We start from the raw sequence: 12,663 nt of genomic DNA, 5'->3' as shown, positions 1-12,663 counted from the left end.
AATAATTAATGTAGTTATCATTAGATATGTGAAAAAATCATATACATGTATCAATGTTCATTTATACATTTTTTTAATTTATTTTTTTCTTTTAATCTATTTTTCATTTAGTTGTTAAGATCAAAAGACATAATTTTTTCAATTTGAAAAAACAAAAATAAAATATTTTTCTTTATGGATTTTTTTTTCTTCTTTGTATTAATAATCTAGGTTTTGTAGTTTTATATTTTATTTTGTGTGTTTTTTTAGTTATTTTTATTTCTTGGTTTTTTGAAGCCCCATTTAATTCATATTTCTTGAAAGGTATTGTTTTTTTTAATAATTTTTTTTAAATTTAAAACTTAATTTTATTTTTAAATACTTTTCCTTTTTTCTCATTATAATAAGTATGTTTTAGAAAAAAATTGTTTCCATGTATTTTTTATTTTTTATTTAATTTTATCATCTTTCAACTTGTTTAAATTAATCTTTTTATATTCCGTAGTTAGGATATTCCTTTTGTTTATTTATGAATTTAAGTATTTAATATTAGGAATAGATTAAAAGTCTCTATTCCTTAAAAAAATTGTGAACTTCTTCTCTTCCATATATGAAATATCACATTTACCCATTTATATGTATGAAATTTCATAAGTCATGAAGGATCGACTTTAATATCATTTATCATGATCGATATTATATGTGTTAGATTTGTCAATTCTCGTGATTTTAAAAATCTGTCTACAAATCATTATAACATGAGTTATCAAAATTCTTGGCAAGTGTGTTTTCCTATCAAATATATGATTGAATATAATATTCATTCTTTTATCTCATCTCATATTATATCAGAACCAACCAAATACGACCTTAACAAAGTCAATAACCCGATTAGATATTTGAGCTCTAGCTTATAAGAGGTTTTGAGTTTGAATCTCTCCCGTTTATTTATTTGTGAACACAAACTTTTTTATTTGTTCATCTCTCCAAGTGCCAATTATGGAGTTGCATGCGAGTAAGAATATTCCAACATAGTCATTTTGGGCCTAAATGAAAAGCTTATGCTTTTAAGAAAGTTGATGACTCAACAAGCTTTTTAATATATGTGAAAAGCATGAGCTTTTAAGAAAGTTGGTAATTTAACAAGCTTGTATATATCAGATGCCGACATGATGACGGCTAAGAATGGACCAATTTGTTTAACAAGATCCTAAAAGCCAATGAATGGAGGGGGAAAGCACTTTAGAACTACCATACTAGAACAAAGGAGACATTCTAAATTACAACAAACCATTTCAGGATTCAACTCATGAAGACAACCCAACCCATCAGTACTGCAACAACGTTGAAGAAAAATGAATTTTCAATTATCATATTGATGTTTGCTAGTGATATAGTATTTGTTGAGAAAATTAACAAGAGTAGGGCTAAAATACGGAATAATTACTTTATATGCCTTATCTAAGGTTGGATACAAAGCTATGACTCAGTATAGAAAACCTTTTGTATAGCAGAAAGCGCGTAGTTGATCAACTGTATGTACTGGTTACTGAGGGCTAAACACTGAGGATGGTGGTGGACTACCATGGATATGAAGAGATCCCTGAAGGAAAGAGAGAATTTCTCGGGTTTACTGAAATTGGCTTTCATCTGCTTAACTTCCTGATGAGTCCAGCTAAAAGAATGTCATCTGTCAAACAGCATTCCTGAAAAGGGAATTCATAGAGATTATGCCAGGAGTTATGCTTAGTATGACAATCTTAATCAACCGAAAAGATTGAGAGCAACAGAAAAGGAGGGTGGGAAAGCAAATTATGGTCAAATGAAGTTGATGGAAGGATAAGTTGATATATCTGCCAGATTCTGTCGTTTCTAAACCTGCATCATTGTTATTGTTTCGGCTTTTTCATAAGCCCCCTCATGTACTGCTTCTTGGTTATTTGGGATCATTCATCATTCACAATTTCTTGAGAAAAGAATCAATGTTCTTTTGAAAAATAAAACACAGGGTTGAGTGCATGTATCTGAAAAATGTCCTCATTCATGCAACAGTAAAAGAATTCCTACTTTGGCAAGTTTTTGCCAAGTTAGATGCACTGATATGTTGGACAAACCAGTGAAATGTTCATGTGGAATAACATTTCATGAAATGACATTTTCGTGTTTTTTTGTATATGATTTTTGTTACATGTTAAATATGGTCTACCGCCTTCTTGTTGGAGCTCTTTTGTCATATTGAAGCTTAGGAACATTTTTTCCCCCTTGCTTCTACAACTCATAAAGGCACCAGTCAATGAATGCAAAGCCTTTGATGCCTTATCATGCACCCATCCTAACCTCATTTTAGCCTACTCCAAGGGGATCCAGCGCTTAAGATTTTGTTCGTAACTGTTAGCATATCATAGTTTTATTTTCTTGCAAAATTAGTGCAAAGACATTTTACATAGTATCTAGGTACAAGATCTCCTATAAGAGCTAGAAAAAGAAGTTCCCGACATTATATATGTAGTAAGTTTCTCATAAATATGTAAACACGCTTTAAAACCATACAAGCCTTGGCCCAAAGCGAGTAATATCTATATGTGAGGGAGCTAGTTATTATATTAGGTGTTCTATTTATTTTCTGTTGGCCAGACTACAGCTTTGTTTGAATTACCGCATTTAAACCCAGATTGGTTCTTCTTTTCCATATTATATCATATATCAATCTCTCAAAAGTTATTGTCAAACAAAGTAAGATCAATTTCTCAGCAGAAGTAAGAATTCTGGTGGCCGTTTGAATACACTTCCTGTTTTTTATTTTCAAAAATAGTTACATAAAAAGCACAAACTCTTAAACAAAAAGTATACTTACCCACCATCCTTAAAAATTGCTTTCAAAAAGTTTAAAATTTGAGTTAGTAAAATATTTTTAATACCTTAATATTTTTAAACCATTGTTAAAAACTATTACATTTTTAATGTATATCTCTAAGAGTTTCTGCATTTTATATAAAATTTACTACTAATTTTTGTTTTTAAAAACAGAAAATAAGAAATGTATCCCATTGCACACCTAGCAATACAACTTCTACCTCATCAGTTTTTCTCATTCATGCTTATGGGTATTCTGGTTGTTTTGTTGATTAGGACTAGTTTCATAATTGTTGAGTTCTGAGACATGCAGTCAAAAGTCTAATGAGAGTTATCGCCTATACAAATCTATGTTGCATGGGTTCAGGGTGTGAGTGTCAGGTATGGATATGGGTCTAGATATTTGATCCTTTATATCTACAAGTTTAGGATATGGGATTCAGCTTAAAAAGGTTTCGACAAGAAGTACAGACATTTGAATACGACGTAGTGACAAGGATAAAGGAAAAAAAAACTAATTAAATATCAATAACAAAACAAAGATATCTTTGATAAGAACTCCTTTTCTATTTTTCTTTTTTTATCCTCACATATTTTTATGACGGTCCACTTTCAGACCACTGGTTTTTTCGATGTAATTATCTGCTAAGAAAATTGAAAAAAAAAAAAAATCAATCAATCAAATATCAAATAGTCAAATTCAGAGAAAAGTAGGAGTATTTGATAAGGATCCCATACCCTCACCTATGCCGTGTTGTCTTGACACGGTTACATTGAGTTAAGATGAAGGATCCGGGTATGATAGATACTAATTATAAAGTAATTTCCCAAAGCATGGCAGTCAAGACCAAATAAAACCTGATGGGGTTGCTAAATAACAGAAATACATATACTTTCCCTGAAATCCAGCATGATTGAAAGTGATGGAAACACTCTTTTAACACTAAATGATTCCCTACTTGCTATTTTCTACTGGACTACCTTGTATTGAAAGCAAAAAGATGATTGGACAGCATTGACCAGCCATGTTCCTAAAGGAGCTACACAGATCCTAGTAAATATATGATCAAAGTAGCAATACCGACAAGGGTTATAGCCTAGGTATTTGGTATGTGGAGCCATCCATTTACTCTGCTATCTTAACAGTGGTTTGACTTAGGAGCATTAGCTCTTTCAAATACTGATTAAGCCTAAGGGTTAAAGGTTGTTGATTGCTCTCAACAAATTATTCCATAAATGATGATTTCCAACTAGTTGATTTAAGTGCAGGTAACTACTATAGAGAAGCCGGAACTAGGTGAAGGTATGGCGGTCAAACAAATGCAACAATAATGTTTTATGAATTGGGAAAACAAAACACAGATGCTTACCTGGAATTTTATATGGGAAGAAGTGGTGCTTTCTCATCAGGTTCAACACGATGACTCGCCTGGAAAATGGAAAAGGAAAAAAAAAAAAAAAAATTAACACACAAATCTTTTAATAGAATTTAAAAGAAACTGTAGCTGAAGGCTCTTACATCTTCGTTCGCCCCAGCTGCCATATTTATAAAGGACGCATCCTTAGACCTGGAAAAACAGTAGTATGAGTTTATCACCTTTTAGGTATGTAAATGAATTTTGAATCTTTGATGCTTCTTTTCCATTTGAAAATGAAATCAAGTTTGATGTGAGGAAGAGGACTTTCTGGTAATGGAATTTGGGAACTTGGCTACTTGCCCGGAGTAGAAAAAGAATTAAAATAAGTTAATCAGCATGTCAGTGTGTTAGCTGTATTATAATGCTAATTGATGCCAACCACTGAGGAGATTCCTGAAAAACTAGCATGAACAAGTGATCATAACCATTGAAACTACAATCCTGTTTTTGTTATCTCCATCAACTCCCTCAAACAGTTTAATCAAGCAACCCAAAATGTAAATTGAACAGTCATTGGTGATTATGATCAGATTAATGATTTTTTGAACATATTTTCATATCTAAATTAGAAAAAGGAAGAGAGTAGAAATAATATAAATTATACATATATAGTTAAAACTTTTATAGGTTCAAACAATAGTTTCTTTGATCCAATTGTGACCAATAAAAAAAATTAAAATGAAAATATCTAGAAACTTTCAAGGCTATAAGCCATAACAGATCTGAATTTCATCTTCAGTTCGTTGAAATTTGTATTGCAAGAACTTGCTGCAGGTAACCAAGGAGTAACTTTCCACATCTGGCATTCCATTATATAACTTGTAAGCTGTAAGTATTAAAATAAGGAGAAATATATGGGCAGGTGAAGCCCAAAAGTTTCTGATGGGCCTTCACCACTTGAGGCAAATGGTGAGCCTATGCAAGAGTATAGACACATTAACTGATTGAGGATATATTATATGAATGGCAAAGGGGAGAAATGCAAATTTAATATCTATTCATACAATTAAAAACCTTTGGCATTATACATATTCTTATGATATTTTGAAGTAAAGAACAAAATATTTTGGACCACCAATCCCCATGAACTTCAGAATTTGGTCCATCCTAAGCATGTTCAGGCATATTTTAATCAATGTTTTCGGAACCAAACTGGTCACTAAATCGAAAAAATTATCGGTTCACTGGTTGGATTGATGGTTGAACGGCGGTTGAATCAGCGACATCATAAATATATAATTTATATATTGTTAAAATTAAAAATATTTATAAGAAATTATATATATATATATATATATATATAGAGAGAGAGAGAGAGAGAGAGATAGTTAAATTTTTTAATAATATTTTATTTTTATATATCAAATTAAATGATAAAAATAAATATAAATGTATTTTGAAAAAATCCAATTTTAAAACTTATTTATACCTATTTTAGATAATTCAATCATTTTTTAGAGGACCCATCTGGACCCTCCATTTTCATACTTAATCCCCCCCCCACTGGGGCCCTTTTTCCCCTTTTCTTTTATTTTCTTCTTCTTCTCTTCTCCCTTTTCTTTTCTTTCTTTCCTCTTCTCTCACCAATCCCTAGCCACACACCCCCTTTCTTTTCTTCTTCTCCTCCTCTTCACCCTTTTCTTTTCTTTCTTTCCCTCTCTCACCATACCCGCGCCACCTACCCTGAGCAGCAGCCACCTCACCGCCACCAGCAGCTCGAGCGTGACTGCTGATCGCCGGCCAGCAATCTTCCCATTCCCACCATCTCTCTATCTCTCTCTCATGGAAAAAAAATGACATGCAGTGAACCGTTCGGTTCATTACAAATCAGCCAGTTCACTTGATTTGTCGATCCGACCGTCGGTTCCAATGGTTTGAGGTTGGTTTAATAGCTCACCGGCCCAAAAGGGTGGACCGAACCGGAAAGGTCACCGGCCGACAGTCGAACCATTCAGTTCGTTCCAGTTTTTAAAACAATGATTTTAATGGCCAAGATGAATACAGAGCCCATCAATTAGGAATCCTTTTATATTTGATTAGTATATTAAAAGACAAAGTAAGTCAAGCACAAATAATGATGTTGTTCAGAAGAAAAATCAGTAAGGATTACAAGGAAACCTCAAGGGAGGGTATAGGTGTGTTGTGACTCATGTGTAACAGAGATCTAGAATTCTGAAGAAACAAACTAGAAAGCTAAAAGAATAAAATGTATTAAGAACCAATTTTTTTTATAGATCCCACATATTTGGTTAGTGTATAATGTGCATATTTCAGACATAAGATGAGCTTAAAGGTGTCAAGCTGGCCCAGCCCGAAAGCCTCAAATCTTGAGGCATAAGATTCCGTTGAATTCAACTTCTTGGAGATCCCCCAAGGCCCTTTCCTCAAAGCTCACTTTGAGGCAGGCCTAAAGGCTTAAACTTGGTGTCATTATTGTAAAGAATAGGCAAGGATGATTCTTCAAGTTTATCCATATCTTGGTTTAGTAACCTAGAGAGCAAAGATGCTTTGCTAAGGAGGATGGCTCCACAATGCACAACGTCCAACACATGCTGGGATTCCACTAATGAACTGCCCCTCAAAATCATGCAAACTTAACATGTAGTACATAAATAAGAGAAAGAAGACAGACGCATACCTTTGGTTATTCTGACTATCTATCATTTCCAAAGAGCCATTTTTTGGTTCATCCTTAACCTTTGAAAGGGGTGAAAAGAACTGAACAGAAAACAAACAAACAAACAAACATAAGCCAAGCCTTTGAAAGGTCAATCGACTCTCTCATCCATTCTCTCATTTGTCTTCTGCCTTTTGAAAGCAGCGGTAAAAGTAACTCAAACAGGCAAAATAATTATAACCAAGACTCCAAAACAAAAAGGAAAATTACAGTGTCAGTTACCTGGTGCATAGAGATAAATACAATAGAAATTCCCAAGATAAAGTTTATAGTCAGGGTATGGCCAAACAACGCAGCAGATGCTATGCCCGTGAAAATTGTGGCAACAGTTGACGAATACTTCTTCAAAATTGTATCTGTTATGTATCAAAGAAGCTTCTTATCAAGAAGTGTACAGGAGAGGCATTTTGGAACAGTACTTTTTTGATAAAACATTACTGGATCATATTTGATATTTGTTTCTAAAAAGAAAAGACTAAAAAAAGGTAAAAAAAATGTAGAACTAATTTAGAAACCTTTCATTTTGATAGCCAAGTTGTTGGCTGTTAATTGTTATTTTAAATACCTGAGGCACCTGCAGTGATCTCTTATGACCTCTTTTTAAACAATGGCATGTCATTTCTGACAATAATGTATGAGACAGTTATCTTTCTTCCTAAAGCCTCGTATACTCAAAGCAGGGAGTTAATTAAATAGGCTACAAGAGGGCAGCTTACTCTGTTTTGCCCTTGATTCATGGAAAGTTCTGAAACAAACCAATTCCTGAAGTTCCATAGTTCATCCTCTTTTCCATAAGAAATTATTTATTTGAAAAAGAAAAAACACACACACGCAGAAAAAGAGAGAGAGAGAGAGAGAGGGTGTGCCCAAATCTGAGAGGAAGAAGAAGGGAGAAGCAGACTACATTTGGCTTTTATTATTGTTAAAACATAATTTGGCAGCAAGCACCAATTTATAGTTGCCAAAACTTTCAAGTTTTTCAATGGGGAAAAGATAAACTTCCTATATAAAAAATATGTGTTAAGAAAATTAAAACAACAAAACAAGATTAAGACCGTAGAAGCAACCATATAACTATCATAATCACTCTCAAGCCATAGCTTAGACAAGGGAAGCTAAGCTCTTCAAAGGCCATAAGTAATTCAGAAATTTATGCTAAAATATGGAACTAAAACATAGATAGAAGAATCTTCATCAGATATGAAAGTAGATTCCAAGAGTAGCTCCATAATATCATCTTCACACAAACAAATTCTTAAGTAAAAAACAAACAGTGCACATAATAGAACTACACATCCACCTACATATTTGGCACGTACTAGAAAATAAGAATGGTCCAGAAAAAAGTGCTCACCTGCATATTTGAAGAAAAATGAAGACAGGATCCCTTGTGCTGCATTGTTGAAAATTAGAAGCATGGTAGCCCTGGAATGTCCTTGCAGGATATTAAAGCTACTAGGGCCTAAAATATTTAAACTGAGATTAGAGACATAATTAAACTCAGATGTATGCACAACCAAGAGGCCCAAAGGCTTTTAAATAACTTTCCTATTTAATCCTTTTTCTTTGCTTGAATTATAACCATTTGTCTTCTCATGGAAGTCTAAAGTGGCAAACCAAGAAACTGATGGATTGGCTAATGCCCCCCTGATACTTCTAGGCTTGGTTCTACATGGTGGTTTTGGGTGGTTTTTTTTTTGTTCCTCTTTCCCATCTTTTCCCTTTCCCTTCTTTTTGATATTTATTTGGTGGAAGGCCTTTAATCCTTCCTTCTGATTATTGTGTTGGTCATTTTGTTTGTGATAGCCCTATCTTTACTGTTTTTGGATAATAAATTTTTTTTGATAAGCAAATGATATATATAAAACGGCCAATAGCCTCAAGGCATACAGGAAGTATACAAAGCTACCAACCCTCAAAAAACAACAAAACGAATCAAACCCTACTTGGAGGCTAACCACTCCAAGAAACCTATTAGGGATTTCGACTCCATGTTAATGTACACTTTAGCCCAACCCCAAATAATGTATACAAGAGACGTTTTTAATTTCTGACAATCCAACACCCCCCCTTTAAAAGCTAGCCTATTCCTCTCCTTCCATATATTCCAAAAAATGAATAACGGGATGGCCTTCCACACTTCTTTTCTTTTCCTCCCCACAAAGGAGCCTTTCCAACTACTAAGGACCTCCTTTACAGAATTTGGAAAGACCCACTGCACACCACACAACGCAAGAATGATATTCCATAACCCTTTTGCCACTGTACAATGAATTAATATATGGTTGATCGTTTCCTCTTCACACCCGCACAAAAAACATCGATTAGGTAAATGCCACCCTCTTCTTTGCAGCCTATCCAACGTGAGGACTTTCCCCCAAGTAGCTTCCCAAGCAAAAAAGGCAATTTTGGTTGGGACTTTGCCCACCCAAACATTGCTATGAGGGAAATCCAGCCCATGAGAGTTTGCCAACACATTATACGCATACTTGATTTTAAACAGCCCGTCTTCACCCTTCTTCCAACAAACCGCATCGTCTTCCATAGTAACACTATAATCCCTCAACACGGCTAGAATATTGCCCACCAAGCCCACCTCCCAATCATTCAAGTCCCTTAATAGCCCTAAGATCCACCCTCCTTGACCCGTATTCTGATCCCAGCATTCCTCCACTGTGACATTCCTATGGGCAGCCATGGAAAAAAGGTTCGGGAAGTCTTGGGACAGCACACTGTTACCGCACCAAAGATCAGTCCAAAACCTTATTCTACTACCTTTTCCCACCTTAAACCCCATATTTTCCCAGCACCAAGTGGATTCCTTCAAGATCTCCTTCCAAACTCCAACACCAAACGCCCCGTTTGCCTTCCTTGTCCTCCACCCAAACTCCTCTTTCCCATACTTGGCCTCAAGCACTTTTTTCCAAAGCTCCTCCTTAGCACACGCGAATCTCCAAATCCATTTGCCTAGGAGAGCTTTGTTCAAGATAGTAATTTTCCTTAGCCCCAATCCTCCCTTCTCTTTTTCCACACACACCGCCTCCCATTTAACCAGATGACTCTTAGTCCCCCCGTTAGCTCCGCCCCACAAAAAATCTCTTTGAAGTTTTTCAATCCTTCTTGCCACTGATTTAGGCATATGGAAAACCGACATTTGATACAAGGGGAAGCTGGACATCGTACTCTTTATAAGAGTGAGTCTACCACCTTTGGATAGATATTGACGTTTCCAAAGGGATAGCCTTCTCCGCGTTCTCTCCTCCACCCCATCCCAAGCGGAAACATCCCTATTTGGAGCCCCGAGAGGCAAACCCAAATAAACAGTAGGGAGTTGCCCCACCCTACACCCAATTTCAGCCGCCATATCCAACACCCCATCCACCTCCCCTACCGGAATAACCATGCTTTTGTCCAAGTTAATCTTCAGTCCAGAGGCAGCTTCAAACCAAAAAAGGACCCAGCCCAAATGCAAGAGAGCCTCTTTCTTGGCTTCACAAAAAATAATTGTGTCGTCCGCGAAAAGAAGGTGAGTAACTTTAACAGCCTGCTCTCTATCTCTCCAAATTCTGCAGCCCTTGATAAATCCCCCTTCAGCAGCCCTAGTGATAAGCACACTTAGTACTTCCATTCCCATGATAAATAAGTAGGGGGAAAGGGGGTCCCCTTGCCTTAAACCTTTCGTGCTTGAGAAAAAACCAGCTGGGACCCCGTTCACCAGCACTGAGTATTTGACAGTGGAGATACAGTACCACATCCATCCTATCCATTTTGATCCAAAGCCCATCTTTTGCATGACCTTTAGCAAGAATTGTCAATTGATGCTATCATACGCCTTCTCAATATCCAATTTACAAACTATACCTTTCTCTCCCCTCTTTTGCCACGAATCTATCACCTCATTTGCGATTAGGGAACCATCAAGAATCTGTCTCCCTTTGATGAACGCATTCTGATCAGGAGATATAACCTTGCCAATAACTTTTTTGATCCTATTGGCCAGCACCTTGGCCAATAGTTTATAAAGGCCCCCAAGCAAGCTGATTGGCCTGTAGTCGCCTAAATCCTCCACACCCCCTTTCTTTGGGATCAGCACCAAAAATGTGTGATTCAGACTCTTAATGAAAGAGTTCTGATCATGGAACTCCTTGAATAACCCCAGCAAATCCTCCTTGACAGTCTCCCAGCTATTTTGCCAAAAGGCTAATGTGAATCCGTCCGGGCCCGGGGCTTTGTCCCCATTCATCCCCTTCAAGGCTGTGAAGATTTCAGTCTCAGAGAACGGAACCTCAATACCATCCGCTTCTGAGGAACTGATCTGGTTCATAAGAAGGCCCCCTATATCCGCCTTCCAGCCCGGATTTTCCGAAAGGAGCTGCTGATACGCATTTGCTATTCCTTCCCTCATATCTTGATCCTCTGTGAATCTCACCCCATTTATCATAATTTTGGACATGGCATTGATTCTCCTATGGGCATTGGCCATGCGATGGAAGAACCCCGTGTTCCTATCCCCTTCCCTTAGCCATAATTCCCTAGACAGTTGCCTCCAGTGCACTTCTTCCATTGACACCCACTTTTCATAACTCTCCTTAGCTTCCTTCTTTTGATTTAGCTCCACCTCTGTTAAACTCCTCACTTCTTCCACAGAATCCCAGGACTCCACTTGCTGAAGGGCATCGGCTTTGTTTTTCTCCAATCTTCCAAAAACCTCCTTATTCCATGTTTTTAGGTTTTGTTTCAGCCCCTTCAGCTTTGTCGCCAATCTGTAACTTGGTCTCCCACTAACCTCTATCCCTTGCCACCACCCCTTTATCAGCTCTTGGAACCCTTCAGCTTTGAGCCACATATTTTCAAACTTGAAAGGAGACGGACCTCTCCTTACCCCTCCCCACTCTAACAGAATCGGGTAATGATCTGATGTTGGACGAGGCAGCCTTCTGTTAAGAACCCTACTAAATTGATCTAACCAACAAGGGGTTGCTAGGAATCTGTCCAGTCTAGCCCGCGTTTGATTGTTGAGCCCCCCACTCCAAGTGAAGGAACCCCCTTGCAAAGGAATATCAACGAGTCCTAGCTCGTCAATGATCTGGGCAAACCTCCTCATAGCTGAAGTAATTCTCCCAGTTCTATTTCTATCATCTAGGTACAGAGTTATGTTGAAGTCTCCTCCCAAGCACCACGGCTCCTCCCACAATCCTCTGATTGCCCCAAGTTCCTCCCATAAACCCTCCCTATCTTCTCTAGAAAAAGGTCCATAAACCCCCGTGAAAACCCAGATTGCACCATCACCCTCATTCCTGAATCTACAGGAAATGGAAAACTGGCCCTCTTCCACCCCCAGAATCTCCAGAGATCTTTTATCCCAACAAATTATGACACCTCCTGCTGTCCCCTTAGCATTCAACAACTTCCAATCAAGGAATCTCCCCGGCCCTAGACTCCTCACCATCTCATCAGACATCACTTGCACCTTCGTCTCTTGGAGACAGAATAAATCCACCTTCTGACTCCTAATCACTGACTTAATAATTTTCCTCTTGAGCCTATCATTCACGCCCCTCACATTCCAGCTCAAAATTCTTAAGTTCATTGGACACCTACTTTCTGGTTCCCTCTACCCTTCATAGGGCCTTTCTTCTTAGCTTCCCTTTCATAGTTAACAGAACATTCCAATCTCTTGAGCTCCCTCTCAAATCTTGAGGCCTCCAAAAAACCTTTACCTATGATCTTCTCCTT

At 37.1% G+C, this 12,663-nt stretch overlaps 1 protein-coding gene across 2 annotated transcripts in view; it reads right to left on the bottom strand.

Moving 5' to 3' along the window:
- Positions 1-1,324: 1,324 nt before the first annotated feature.
- Positions 1,325-12,663, bottom strand: part of LOC100265191 (CMP-sialic acid transporter 2) — a 31,402-nt gene continuing 20,063 nt past the window's right edge. The window contains exons 11-16 of one of the 2 annotated variants that reach the window (XM_059738403.1): positions 8,282-8,389; positions 7,150-7,283; positions 6,889-6,968; positions 4,352-4,400; positions 4,203-4,261; positions 1,325-1,685 (exon numbers count right to left, since the gene is read on the bottom strand). In XM_059738403.1, the coding sequence (XP_059594386.1) occupies positions 4,211-4,261; positions 4,352-4,400; positions 6,889-6,968; positions 7,150-7,283; positions 8,282-8,389 (422 nt within the window). In that variant the 3' untranslated portion in view covers positions 1,325-1,685; positions 4,203-4,210. Of the gene's footprint in view, positions 1,686-3,250; positions 3,475-4,202; positions 4,262-4,351; positions 4,401-6,888; positions 6,969-7,149; positions 7,284-8,281; positions 8,390-12,663 lie in introns of those variants that run through there. The other variant, XM_059738402.1, reaches the window with a different exon arrangement.

The sequence above is a fragment of the Vitis vinifera genome, chromosome 7 (genome assembly GCF_030704535.1).
Source record: "Vitis vinifera cultivar Pinot Noir 40024 chromosome 7, ASM3070453v1".
Classification (NCBI taxonomy): domain Eukaryota; kingdom Viridiplantae; phylum Streptophyta; class Magnoliopsida; order Vitales; family Vitaceae; genus Vitis; species Vitis vinifera.
This window is presented reverse-complemented; position numbering and strand designations above follow the sequence as displayed.